The sequence below is a fragment of the Embiotoca jacksoni genome, unplaced genomic scaffold (assembly GCF_022577435.1).
Source record: "Embiotoca jacksoni isolate LCO1_2020_lvr unplaced genomic scaffold, fEmbJac1.0.p SCAF_1, whole genome shotgun sequence".
In the NCBI taxonomy this organism is placed as follows: Eukaryota; Metazoa; Chordata; class Actinopteri; family Embiotocidae; genus Embiotoca; species Embiotoca jacksoni.
Genome location: NW_027185229.1, coordinates 18364823 through 18379884, shown reverse-complemented (window position 1 = coordinate 18379884; position 15062 = coordinate 18364823). Strand labels below are relative to the sequence as shown.

The following is a 15062-nucleotide window of genomic DNA, read 5'->3' as shown; positions in this document are numbered from 1 at the left end:
AATTTGGCGGTCTATTTAAGCTGGGAAATTTCTCATCTCCCCCTTTCTGCCTGTCAACAACACTGCTGCCTGCGTCAGTTCTGCTGCCATTTGGCTCAGGCCCACCAGCACCCACCTACAGACTGCGGTGGGTTGGTGGGGGGGGGGGGGGGGGGGGGGAGGGGGTGTTAACATATTTGCCCATCACTCCCCAAATATATCTGTGTAATGCCATCTATGGGGAGTGATGAATCCGGAGCCTAAACGTCAAACTCAAAATATCTTCTGATGTTGAAATAAACATTTCAAACGCGAGTTGTCTGACTGAACTGTTTTCAGACATGGTTGTGGAGGCCTTGTCTAAGATTTTACAGTATGGATGTGCTTTTCCAATGGCAGAAGCACTAGCAGGTTTGGTCGTATGCTACTGGCTGAAAGACGTCAAAGCACAAAACAGGACAGAAATTGTGCTGATCAAATGTACATTGCCAATGTCCATTTTACCAATCATCATTGCTAAAACAAAAATACGGGCCTCCCGGAGTCAGAAAAATTCATAAAGTTTAAATGTGGTGGTGATAATATTTTGGACATTTTTTTTTAGCAAAATGACTTAATACATGTTCGGTAAATATTATAAACCAGACAAGCTCACACTATCTACCACATCCTTCCACATACCTCCCTGCTCTTCTCCTCTCAAAAACTCACAGATAAATCCGATCACATAGGCTGATATGCCAGATAGATACTACAGCTTCACAAATACCAGTAAAGCGAGTGGAAAACACAGATCTAATCGCAGCAACATACTTCAGTAACATTTGGACTCACGCCATCTCTGAGAAGACTACCACAGTCAAACATGGGATTTTCTAGGAGGACTAAATGTAGCAGCCAGAATCCCTGTCCAGCATGTTGTGTAATAGACCTGTTTGTTTTACTGGGACCGATCGATGGTGGCGTGGATGACCTGGCCAGAGCGTCCAGGTGGTTCTCTGAGGAAAAAAAAAATCCTAGGGCCGCCTGCCTCTACAGATGGGCTTCCTCCCCTTCTGCTACTCTATCAACAGCCCCAAGAAAATTAATGGTCCAGTCAACACACTTAATTGTCTCCAATTGCTCTGACATTAATTATTAACATTTGTCCATTATAATGTCTGTTCGTGTTATCAAGGGAAGCGAAGCAGAAGGTGAAGTGAGGCAAGGAGAGGGAAAAGTAAAAGGGTGAGGAGAGAAATAACCAGAGACAGGCGTGGAGTCCTGTTAGCCAAGCGTTACAAAGATCCCATTACCTCCCAGGTTCACAACAGCATGTAGGCTATATCACATATTGATTTCTTCAAAAAGTCAATCTAACCTCTTTATAAATATTATGACTGCTGGTCAAACCTGAAAAGCTGAGGCTCCCCAAAATACCATTCCCAATACCCAGAGCTTTGCCTCCGTCTTTCATTCTCTTTACCCCACTTCAGGTAGAAGCTGATTCAAATGAAACACCAGTGTTATTGTTGCTGCTGGAGGTAAAACCAAGCAGTTCTCCCAGAAGACTCCCAATAACCAAATTTGACATTTCAGTTTGACCTGACATGTAAAGATGCAGCAGGACACTTTTTGTTCCATCTCTAAAAGTAACAGTGCGCAGTGACTTATATTTGTCTACTACTAATTGGTACTGACGCAAACCAATATGCATGCCTAATTCAGTAGTCACTTGTTTTCCGAGAAAGGAAAGTGTTGGCAAATGTTACTGAAAAATGTTGCGTGTTCCTGAACATGACCGAAAATATGAAAATGTACATCTCGGTACCAACACTTCCAATAATCAACAGAAAGTGGAATAAATAAACGGCTGACGACATCTCTTTCTCCTGCGGGCTCTCTGGGAGCCATCCCCCTATATTTTTTTTATTTTTTTTTTTTATCTTAATTCAATCTTTATTCGGCTTCCACATCCACAGGAGCACTAAGAGAGCAGCAGTCCATAAAATAATAAGCCCATCAGCACAACACAAATCCACACAATGTGGGAGCATGCACACTCACACAAGCACTCCCTGTGTTATATACAGTTTTCCCATTATACCGTGGTTAGTCTCCTTACATCTACTGTACATGATGCATGTATATCAAAACTCTCACTGTGAAGAGAAGTCACACATTACTGTGTCAATAAATGCACACAATACAGACGGTACTGTATATACTGCCCACTCGTTATGTGTTAGCACTGTACGGCACAATGCAGCCATTAAACACAGTTCACGCCTAGAAAATACTGAAACATCAACTGACTTTGGGACAACTGCTTACACACACATTTTTGACAATAGAGTAAGTATTTCCTGCACACTTTAGCACAACACTTTACTGTCGCATGATAAAAAGAGCCCAAGCCGCTCAATGGATCATGTTACATGTATCTATTGCATGTGTCTGAAATGTGTGAAGCAGATAATTCCTCCGATTTAAATGTAATGCACAACATTTTGTCGGAATGGGTCAGGGTGCATAAACACAATCTCCTGAGAGAGTTAGCCCCCCTCCCCCCGGCACAGTTAATGTATTGATTTTACAGCACTGTGCCATGATAAAACTATTTCATGAACTCCAATGAGATTCTTTTACCAGACTGCTACAAAAGCAGCAAAATACAATCACCACAATGCAGAGTATGTCATTGTGTTCATTGCTTGTATAATGCATTTCTTTTAGATGTATGGGGGGTTTTGGTGTTGGTGAGTTGCAAGAGTGAGGTGGCTGTGACATTTGTTGCTTTAATCTCCTCACTCAGAGCGATACATCGTTCCACCTCAGTATAAAGAGCACACACAAATCCAGACCTATCTTGATTCTACATATTGTCACACATATTTGTGATGGAATGAACACAACGACATAAATGATGTATGTTAACGCTTTCTGGATTTTTTTTTTTTTTTTTTTTTTTTTTATGGGCATACAAGTCACTGCGGCCATTGTGTCCAGACTGGCACATCAATTTATTTGCTTAATAATATATCACAATATTTTTTTTAAAAGAAACATAAACCTCAGCAAGTGTATGTTTATTGCAATTTGCCATGAAGTCTCATGTTTTCTGTTACAGTCCGTGATATGTAGCACAAAAACTTTCCCTAATGATTATTTCTGTTACCAATTAACTTAGCCATAAATGCTCATCACATGCTCATTTCTCAGACGTAATGTTGGCATATTGATGGTTTTGACAACTAATAGTCTAAAAACAAAACATTAATTTTACCACAATATAAAACAGAGCAGTGATTCTTCATATTTGAGAAGCAGCGACTAGCAAATTTAGGGTACAAAGACACTTTATAAATGATGCATTTACGTTTTTATGTCATAAAAACCCGAGACAAAAAAATTATTCCCTTACTGAAACATGTCACATAATAATAATAAAAAATTAAAAAAATGTTCAAGTTTGTGGTTTTATGGATGGTTGTGTAATCATGCAGACTTCGTAATCTAAATTTAGTTTTGTTTATATTATGTTTTACCAGTGGCACTTGCATGGCCAGTTGTTATATTTAATGAGATTTAATGTGAATGTGATGGACAGGTATAAACAAGCTGAACTAAAATGTGGCTGGTTGTGCATCACGGGTTGGACTCGGAAGCAGAGCTTTCACATTAGTTTATCCTCCATAATTAGCTGTTTACAGAGTAAACGAGAACTGACACATCGTATGGAATACAGTTATGACATCTGAAATAAAATACCGTCACTAATTTCGACAGTTCAGTTTCAGTGATAAGATATTGACCATAACTTTTACTGAGTGGACAGGAAGGCCACAAGCTGAGACGTTGTGTCCGCTGGCTGATGGTTTTGTCGCGGGGGGGGACAGAATGGGCGACAGGGCTCTGTTCAGCACAAGCCAGGCCCATCTGCTTGTCACCTGGCCTTGGCACGCAGGAGACTGGGTAATGACAGGGAAAGAATGGCATCAGTGGGCAGAAGCTGAGAGGTAATTACTGACTGGAATCCATGCAGAAACAACACATCTGGATCCATGAGTCAAAAATATGGAGAATTATACACCGATACCGGCCTCAATTCATGATTTTTTTATCTGTCAGAACCGTGGAACTACGTATCAGTCGGGAGACTGAAAATCCTTGACTCCATCCTGCTCTCTCTGATCCTGATGTTCTCTGCTCTGAGGCAAAGAGAAAATTCAATTGTACTTCAGGCAATGGATAGGCAGAGAAAGAGAGTGGTGCTGATACACCAAGACAATCTGTGTGGAAGATCAGCCATGGCAGCACTATAGCTCCAGTGTTGAGTGACGCTATCCTGGCTCATGTGCTACTCTTCCTTACTCCATCACTGCTCACACATTACTCTCAAACCCAATTACTGCTGATCAATGCTGCCTCTTTCACAGTTAGAGAGAAAGGATCTGCTTGAAAGTAATATTTTCTCAGCATATTCGGGGGCCAAAGCTTGCACAGTTCTCCATTGTGAGATTTTACTTTGCTGCAGCTGAAGATGACCTATAATGACTGAGTAATAGAAGTTTGCATTGCCTTATAATTAACATTTAGCCCCCTCAAAATAACTTCAAGTCCCATTAAAGGACTATTCTGCTCCATGGGAGATAGACTGACCGCAGAAGTTAATGAAATCCTGCAGTTGGTCTGTGGGCATCAGCCGTCACCAAATGACCCTCCTTCAATCTCCAGACGGGGTGTCTCCGTCTACGAGCCTGAGGCAGTGGAGACGTGGGCCACATTCTCACCGCATTTCAGTCCTGCATCGATGATCGCTTTCACAAACCCCATCCGCTCAAAAGAAAGCAGCTCCCGCTGTGTGGAGTCTCAGCTCTCTCCTCCTCTTCCTCTCACTGCCTCAAATTAAGATTTCAGTAATTAAATTGATAAAAGTCAAGCATGCCAATATGCCTCATGGTTCCAGACCTGATTTCATACGCCACACAGTTGTGGAGAGCTGTGGAAGTTCTACCTTTGATGTGGCATTCTTTATTATTGAAAATAATTGGATTCTCCCTCCTCCTTCTCTCTCGCTCTTACACACACATACATTTTGCCTATGTTCACTCTGGGCATGCTCAGTTAATCGGCAGTGCCAGTGCAGAGTCCCTGTTCCATCTGGGGTTTTAGGCAGGTAGTCAGCGGAGAGGGTCCCAGGCTGTGTCTGAAAAATGGATTTGGGCAGCCCAGCCAGTGTGCTTAGAGATGTCACTTCAAGACGGGTCAGGGGTCACTCTGCAGGTTGGAGTGGCGCCTGCCAGTGAGTGGGAGCGGTAAAACCTGTGGGAGCGGTGGTGAAGCCTACCCGGGCTTCTAGGCTCTGCCTCCATATCAGCTTGGCCGAGCATAAAAAAAGAGGCTCTCTGGCCCACAGGCAGCTGGCTTCTCTCCACACTCAGCGGAATCGCTGATAATCAGCAGAAAGAGACCCCTGATGATTACTCTGCTTCTGCCTAAGACGGCTGCTAACTGCTTGCTTGCTCTCTCCTCAGAATGTCAAACTAGCACTCACATTTGAAACCCCCAATCCCCCCCTTCCCTGTGCACCACAGAAAAACCTATAACGTCCATCAATCTCAACTCTTGTTGTATCAATGCTAAATGTGAATTTAATTGCCACTGGAAGAGACTTAGGGGATTTTTTATTTCCCTCCGTATGTCATCCTCTATCAACATTGGACAGACGTAATGTGTGCGCCTCTTCCAGGACACAAGTTGTCTGGCCAGATAGTTCTGAGTTGCCTTTGCCTTGTGGGCCTACGCTTTGCCGCGGCAGACACACACCCGGAACGGCCTTATTTTAGGAGTTGCTTTGCAGCTGACGCCTAATAGTCTTAAGCAGCTTGTGCCTCCCCCCAACAAAGGGACTGCCAGAGTAAATAATGTGTTTGATGCCCAACTGATGAGTCATCAAAGGAACAGAACATCAGCTATCTTATTTAAATGACAGCACTTAGCTCAGCACAGGTGCTCCTCAGCACAGTTCAACACCACTCCGGCTGCTGCTCGACAAGTTTAGATAAATTTCAAGTGACTAAATCTAAAGCATATTAGATTGTATGAGTCACCATACCGTGACTGCAAAAAAAAAAAAAAAATGTTTTAAGCGATCTTTTTTAGGTCATTTATCAATATTTAAGGAAAATCGAGTCATTGTTTGTCATTCAATTATTATCTTTTTTTTTTTTTTTTTAAACCACTGTCCGTTAAGTGACACTTGATTAAATGAAAAAAAATCAACTGGTCTTTAACACAGCCTTTGGTGGCCTTGTGGCATTACTGAAATCAACAGTGCCAAAACATAAACAGGGAACAAGCTAATTTAAGTAAGAGCAACGAAGTGGTACTCTCTGAATATCAAAAGTATGTTCTAACGCAAAAAGTCAACCCTTGTAAAAATAGTAATTGGGCTGATCCACAATTGTTAATCAGTACTAATAGTCCACATTACAATAAATTACATGTTTGTTTTTTTTAAAAGGGCCATCTCTACAGTGAAGGCTTGTGTGATTATGGGATTGCACAGCTCAGCACAGGCCATTGTACCAATTGTGTTATTGTATACTTGGACCATAAACTAGTAATTACTTTGGCTCATGCAGTAATTATTTAAAGTAGGCATTGTTATTCAGTAAAGAGGACTATCTTTGTTGAAGTCAGCCGACAGTGGCTGTAGCCAACATTGAAGTGTATATAACAACTTATTAACTCTTCTAAGCACATAAGCCCTTTCAGTATTCTGTAGTTTAAGTGGGCTCAGCCATGGTTGCTTCATATTATCATGGCTCAGCTCATTGTGGCTTTGGCTTCTTCCTTCAGTGCAATTTTCAGAGCTTATGGGACCAAATTAAAGTCCAGTCTTTGTGTCTTTTGTGCAGGTATATCCAAGGTGCATCGTCTCCAAAGGACATGGTCATCATAGTGGATGTGTGAGTATGTCACGCTTTCAACTTTTACCCCTGGATGGAGTATGTGTCTCCTTCAAAGGGCGCTAGTGCCACCTGTTGGTCTGAGGAAAGGGGAAAGTTGGAGGATGATTGCCACTCATCTTCTAACCTTAATTTAAGTAAACTTAACCATCTCTCTCTAAAACATACCTGAATTTTGTGAATTCGTATGGGGTAGTTTTGTCAGAGGATGAGATTGGTAAGCCAGTACCCCATATATGTACAGGAAAACATGTTCATATCCAGTATGAGCATTTAAGTGCTTCGTTGCTTCTTTCCTGCAGGAGTGGAAGTGTCAGCGGACTCACTCTGAAGCTCATGAAAACATCCGTAATGGAAATGCTGGACACTCTATCAGATGACGACTACGTGAATGTGGCCAGGGTAAGGAGGAGCTTGCAGACCATGGTTTTAATTAATGATACAAATCACTCCTGAAAGCGACATTAACACAAATATTTGTCGTATTCATTAAGCAGGTGGTAATCAAGCGGGGCAGTCAGTGAGCGGCACAGTGTGCTCTCTCTGCTCCCAGTTGTTTGCTTGTGGAAACAGTGCACTTCCCTCATTACAATGTATTTGCTCTTCCTGCATCACCGTTGTCCGTGTAGGATTTTGTGCCCATCTGTCTCTTTCCCTCCGTGCTGATTGCCAAGTTTTCTATTAGGACTAACGTGTAGGGGAATATTAACGTTATTCCATATTGCAGGACAGATAGCACACACTGTCACACACACACACACACAAACACATTCACTGGCTTGGTGTGGTGGTTCTGTTTGTAGACTCCCTTCAGTAATCCTTCATAATCCATTGCTCTTAGCCACTGAATGCCTCTAAATCCCAGCTCTAAGAGCAAGAAATGAGCATGGTAATCTGGGTGGGAACGCATCTGATTTTCTCCCCTATGAAGAAAGTGACGGTTTACAAAAACTTGCTATGAATTGTTTTCAAACACAATAACTAAAAATTAACTGAAAATAATCGTTAAACACCATCTTTTGTGTCCGCTTGCTTCAATACACTCCTTTATGACAAACTATGTCTTCATTTCTAAAGGCTATACAGTGTAATTATTTATAGTAGTAGAGTTTGCATGATAGGCTTTTTTATTTATTTATTATAGATATTATATGTAACCATTCATTTTTTCTTCATCTTGTTTGACAGTTACTGTATTTATTAGCATTGTTAGAAGCAAAACTATTATGAATGTTGAATATGTTCCCCTGAATACTTTTGTTTAATTTTTTTTTTTGTCTGCAAGTTTGAATATGACAACACCAACCCGTTAGAAATGTCAGCTTTTCTCACACAAAACATTTTATATCAATCTTTCCTCAAAATGTCAGTAGATTCTGAAGTTGACCTTCACGAAGAAACAATATTTGAAACGCGCTATTACAGACAGCGGCTGCACACAAAAATACAATACTAAAATATACGCGCTGCACACATAAACATGCGCACATGGACACATGCATATACACCGTTTTAGGGTAATTTGGTGGATGAGATGAGAGAGATGATATTACCTTGGCTGGGTTTCTGTTCAGTATGTTGCACTAGCGTTTCAGGTACACCTGTTCTTTGTGTGCAAAGTTGTAATTACCCGTGTTTACTGCCAGCCAGAGAGTAGCAGGGCAGCTTACATCTGCACACACCCACGTCTGCATCCTGCCTCCGTGATCTGTGCACACATATGATAAAGACAACACAGAAATTCACAGTGTTCCAACAGTTGGATGCGTGTTTAATTTAGTAAATTTTGTAGGTGTTTTTGACCAGACAAGCCAGTGTGCATACTGTTTTTACAGCCATGTGTGTCTTCTTATGTCTCCCTCTAGTTCAATGAAAAGGCAGATGCTGTTGTTCCATGCTTTAGGACCTTGGTCCAAGCCAACGTTCGTAACAAGAAGATCTTCAAGGAAGCTGTCACGCATATGCAAGCCAAAGGAACCACTGATTACAAATCTGGCTTCACGTTTGCCTTTGAACAGCTTCTCAATGTAAGAGCCAACAAGCCTTTGAGGGAAAGGCAATCCTAGAGCGCTTTGATTGTGTGTGGCTGACAAACTGTGTGCCTCCAGAAAGTCTTAAATTACAAGCTGGAACTTCATACTATAGCTTCAGCATGTTATTATTTGTACATCCTGTCAGAGTTACTGTCTAATCCAGTTAATAAAACTGAATTTACAGTGATAAAACAATGCTGACAGTAAGTGGCTCAGGTTTGCATGAGGCATTTCCAGAGCGCTGTCATTGTTGAAGGTAGGTCTGATTATAACTGCTGCTGCGATGGAGCGACGCTAGCTTTTGCAGCAGCCAGCACAGTGGTGAGGTCTGTCAGCAACGGGCATCCACGTGCTCTCGGCACAGGTGCTGCCTCAGCTCCGTATGCTGCTGTGTATTTTAGGAGGCTGCCACCCTAATGGGCTCTGATGGGATGATTGATGAGCGCAGCCCAGAGGAGATCAGCCACAGACACTTTATATTCCTCTGGTGGGCTTGGAGGCATACAGCCAAGTGCCCCCACTCTTCCCTCCCCCCCTCCCTTTTGCCAGCAGAATGAGAAATAAAGAGGCCCCTTTAATCGCTGTCTGTAGCAGACTCGCTGCAGTGATTGGTGGCAGAAGCACAATAAAAAATATGTAATTGTTGCAATATTATTTATCTTTATTAGAATCTTGTCAGATTGACACGCCGCTGGCCCGCATATCAATGGCAGCTGCTGCGCAGGCCAGGAGGCGGGGGGGGGCACTGAAATGCTTGTGAAAATGCTTCTGAGACGACCAAATCTGACACCAGAATAATGTTGTATACTTGAGATGCAATCCTAAAATGATTCTAATATGAGGAAGCTTGTGCCTGCCAACTAAGAAATCTATAAATGTATAATGAAATGCTAAGAATGAAAGCTTAGAGTGGATTAGATGGCTCTACTGCAACATGTAGGAGAAGGAGATAAAAAGAATAGAATGTGGAAATAATACATATAAACGAATAATACATACAAATAGATACCAATTTCTCATTGTGTAAATAGACTTCACTTTTTCTTTTTTAGCAAATATTTACTGCATTTCTATGTCCTAGCATCATTTTCTTCTTCAGTTCTTCTATAACCTGTGTCCCTTCCTTTGTCTCCTTTTTTTTTTCTTTGCTCTTCTTGTCTCTTCGTGTGCCACAGGAGAGCAGCGCCCCGAAGGCCAACTGCAATAAGATGATAATGATGTTTACAGATGGCGGAGAGGATCGTGCACAGGAAATCTTCGAGAAGTACAACTGGCCCAACAAAACAGTGAGTGTCCCCCAATAAGGGTGTTATCTATGGATCAACTCTGCCAGCCCAAGAGATCACGCACGTCCAGAAACTGCACCGAGTCCCTTTTCCCTCCTTGTTTCTGCTGTTTTTCTACTGACATTGTCTCATTATAGCACAGGCAGTTGTGTTAGTTAGTTAGTGCCAAGCACTCCAATCTGTGCACATAACGTTCTCTCCAAGCTTTCTTCATGTCCATCTTGGCTGGGCTTTTTGGGTTTTTGGTTTTTGTGTGCGCGTGTACTTCATCTTCCTAATCTGTCTTCAACTCTCTTCCTCTATCTCGGTCTCTGTCTTTCTCTCTTTCTTCTGTCTCTTTTGTTGTTTAACTGCTGGTGTTAACAGCTCTGACCTGCTGACCAATTAGCCACTTTATCATCAGAGCCTATATTATTACAGCGAGTAGATACTCTAGTAGTTTGCATCTTTGTTCATGTCTTGTTGTCACTTCCACTCCTCCATGCCCCCATTTCACAGCCCCCCCAATATTAATTCTGATATTCATTACTATCCAGCTCCCTGATGGCAGCTGCTGTCATACAGGACTAATCTGCAGTTTAACAACTCTCTCATTGCAGTCTTGTGATGGAGATACTAGTGTGAATTGACTGGGAGGCTCATCAGAGTCAGGACTTGTGTATTGTAGTTGTTATGTGACAGTGACCTTACTGCCATCCAAATGGAACTTTGAAAGATAATTGCCTTCACAAAAAGATGGGTTTTTGGCCATTTTTATTCTGTCTGAATAGTTTTTTCCATTTGATTCATGTGATTGGTCTCTTTTGTCTCCATATTTTTCTTCATTCAGGTTCGTGTTTTCACCTTCTCCGTCGGCCAGCATAATTATGATGTCACCCCTTTGCAGTGGATAGCGTGCGCCAATAAAGGTGAGTGAATAAGCTCATTTTTTAAGTAAAATATAGAGTAACAAGGAGCAGCTGCGCCTCAGAAAGTCGCATAGTTGTTAGTTTGACCCCTGGCTCCTCAAGCCCACATACTGAAGTGTGCTTGAGCAATACAATGAGTGCCCTTTAATGATAGACTAATATTTCTATCATGCGTCCTTTGAATGCCTCTGAACAATATAGTGCATACTAATATGAAAGGGAACACTTGAAAAAAAACCAAAGGACTTAAAATGACCAAGTTGCATGTGTTCTTGAAGCACCCAAGCAGCTGACAACAATGTAGATGTGGTCTGTTCATTTGTCTAAAGAGTGTAATGTTAACAAGCAGATATAAACTGAGCTTAAAAGAAAAGTATTTTGCCCACACAAATTTCTCTGTTTAGATACTGATACAAAATGAAATAATAATCCTGTCACAATCATCGGGATCCTGATCCTGTACGAGCATGAACTGAGCAAAAGGTGCTTTTGTCAAAGGGCTAATATATATATATATATATATATATATATATATATATATATATATATATATATATATATATATATATATATATATATATATATATATAGACAGACCATATTACAGGCAATGTTACCACGGGGGAGTTCAGACTGAACCTGTAAAGCTGTGAAACCACACTGCTTAACTTTGAACATATACTGTAAAAACAGTATACATCCAAAGAAAGTGCACTGCGGAGCAGTGTTACTATAATGTTAAATAATTCAAAATAGTATCATCTAAAGTAATTGGGTTGCCTATAAGTTAAAGTGAAGTGAATGTAATCTCATCAAAAACAAAAAAGGTTCCCTTGATTACATAAAAAATGCAGGCATCAAAATGCAACATCAGCATTACAAAAGGCAGTTTACCTTTGACCTCTGCAACAAAAGTTATTACTCATGTGAGTTTCAATTAAGGCTAAGTGCATGAAACAAGTAGAGCAACAAAACCATTCCTGCACAAGATTGTCATCATCCATGCACAGGAGGATTAAATCTGTCATCAAAAATAAATAAATAAATAAAAATGGCTTCTATTTCAGTTCTTTAGTTAGTTTATACTTCAATCAGTCAAATGTTTTGTTTTTCAAAATAATCGGCTTCATTTTTCTTTGGCTAAAACAAATAAAACTGCATTAAATGGAAAAGATTTGCAATTATTTAACATTTTTGTGGTATTGTCAGGAATTGTGCTCAGTTTTGTTCTATGCTTTTATTTGAAGACTGACCCCTAAAGTGCTTGTTTTTGTGGCCTCTCGTGGTTTAAAGTTTTATCTTGCTGCAGCCATGTACAGGTGTACTCCAGGACATCACTGATGGGTGTGGTCACAGATGTAACAAAATACACGTCCCCTTTCTGCCTTTTGTGGTTTGATTGAATATTGTCTCTCAGTGTTACAGTTTATCTGAAGCAGCTTCTTTACGAGGGCTTTAGTTGTCTGCCGAGTAGCTTATTGCCAGTGGAGCCAAGTGCGTCAGAAGTATCTCCCCAGAAGTTGTTATTAATTAGCAGGAGGAGTCTGGTAGCAGGATGATTACCATGCCATCTCCCTGTCAGGCTGGGGAAAGTCCAGGATTATGCCTCTGTGCCAACATGCTCTGTGCTGTTCATGACTGTAGTGATTACCATGGTACTAAAGTCTATGCCAGCATAAGACAATGGTGTTGACACACCAGCCTCAATGGAGCTGTCCTCTCATATCTTCAGTGCTTATTACTCTTTGGTATCTCATTCCTACAGAGCTAGCTCCCTGACACTTCCAGGCCCTAACCCTTCACCCGTGACATACACACATTTGACAATCCACAGTAACACACACCCACCAGCACAAACATACACAACTAGGCCACTTGGAGATACTTGCTGTTGTCTCACTTGAGCTGCAATCCCATCCTAAGAAGAGAGTAACCTCTCTGTGACTCTGAGGACAATAAGACCATTTCTCCGTGCTCTCACACAGTGTAACAAAATCCTAAACAGAAAAGAACGTTATCTTAAAAAAAAAACAGGTGAAATGGAGGATAAAAGCCACAAATATGACATACTGCAATGGGGATCCTAATACGTCTACAAAAGTGCTGCTTTTAATCCAAAGCTAGCACTAAAATATCGTATAAATTCATGATGGCCATCAACAAGAGAAGTAAAATCAATGACATCATGAAATTAGCAGCACAAATTAACTGGGTAACTGAGTTCACTCAGTGAAAGTCTTTTTAAAAAAAACTGAATATGAATAAAAGGTCATGCATGCCGGTCATAACTGACACAACATTTACTTTATCCACATTATTTAATGATAAATAAACAACTACTTTTTGTTGAAAGTGCAACATGATTTAGAGGCTACATGGATTGAATTAGAAAAGCTTGATATATATTCAAACTTTAATACAGTATAATTTAGAATTGTGCACTGCAGCACTCCAAATTAACTCAAATTAATTCCTGAATGTGAAGATGAAATTTACTGGAAACTGACCTCTAATGGTGCTTAATGAATTTTACAAAGAAAACTAGGTTATCGATTGAGATCATAATTGATCCCAGAGCACAGAGGAGATTTACATTACAGTCTTGTGCTTTAGTTACTGCCTACATTTACCTCTCTTCCCCCTCTCGTGATGCTTTGCTCTGTAATCACAGATGCCACTTGACTGGCACGCAGCCAAAGCACTGACTGCTCTGAACACAACTATACGAAATAGCTGTGTGTGTGTGTGTGTGTGTGTGTGTGTGTGTGTGTGTGTGTGTGTGTGTGTGTGTGTGTGTGTGGGGTCATCTTTTTGAGGGTTAACACGTTCTTTTAGGGTTAAGGTTAGAATTAGGTACTTAATTGTGATGGTTAAGATGAAGGTAAGACGCTGGGAAATGTATTATGTCAGTGAGTGTCCCCATGGGGATAGTAAGACAAATGTGTGTGCGTGTGTATACACGCCACAGACTGACTGTGCATTGATGTGCACATGAGTGCATTATGTCTGAATGCTCACTTGTCTAATAAATGAGACAGAGCAAGCAAATTTCAACACAGACCACTGTGAAAAACTGCATAATGTATCAAAATAATGAAAGTTATCTCTGCCTTTTAACATTCAGGGGATGCTGCCTCCATTTTGCGGCTCTTTGTATAAACACTCATGGCTTTAATAACTTGGGGAGCGGCGTAGTTATTGACCCAGTCGGTCATCCTCCTCCATTCCTAATCAGCAGCAGCAGTGCCTGGAGCTCAGCATTGCCAATGAGCCTCTACATTTACATCCTACAGCACAACTGTGAGTGTGGATGTGTCAGTGGCCACAAGCTCTACCATGTCTGCAAGGCCCAACATCATCAGCTGGAGATGATGGTACTACATGTACCTAATAATGTAAAGCAATTAGACTCCAACCTACAAATGGATCACTTTTGTACTCATTGTGACTGTTAAATTCTTGAAAATGTAGACGGAATATGACAGAGGCACCTTTAAGCAGGCTGGTACAAGCTCTCTGCTGGAATAGTGTATTGAATCTCTCCTCTTAATCTTCAGGTTACTACTTTGAAATTCCATCGATTGGAGCCATCAGAATCAACACGCAGGTAAGATGTATGGAGTGTGTACAAGCTACTGAATATGAATCCACAAGTTGTAATCATGCTATCTTCGATGATAATTACACACCGACTGTACCTTTTAAGTGTTCCGTGGCAAAGGGACAGAAGACAGTGACTACAGATTAAACGTGACAGAAGTTTAGATGGATTTGAATGAATGGTCTTTCGTTGCGAAAGCATCTGAAAGCTAAGTAAACTAAAGGCTTTCAGATCTTCTCTGTTTTTTCTGTCTGTCACATACACGAGTTCCTCACACAACTGCACCCCCCCCCACACACACA

The 15062-nt window shown here is 41.0% G+C and overlaps 1 protein-coding gene across 5 annotated transcripts in view; it reads left to right on the top strand.

The window, feature by feature from the left end:
• cacna2d2a (calcium channel, voltage-dependent, alpha 2/delta subunit 2a) overlaps positions 1–15062 on the top strand; it is a 139399-nt gene that overhangs the window by 107777 nt on the left and 16560 nt on the right. For all 5 annotated transcript variants that reach the window (XM_069145263.1, XM_069145254.1, XM_069145279.1 and 2 more), the window contains 6 exons: positions 6882–6932; positions 7235–7334; positions 8798–8959; positions 10141–10251; positions 11081–11159; positions 14717–14766. In XM_069145263.1, the coding sequence (XP_069001364.1) occupies positions 6882–6932; positions 7235–7334; positions 8798–8959; positions 10141–10251; positions 11081–11159; positions 14717–14766 (553 nt within the window). The remainder of the gene's footprint in view (positions 1–6881; positions 6933–7234; positions 7335–8797; positions 8960–10140; positions 10252–11080; positions 11160–14716; positions 14767–15062) is intronic.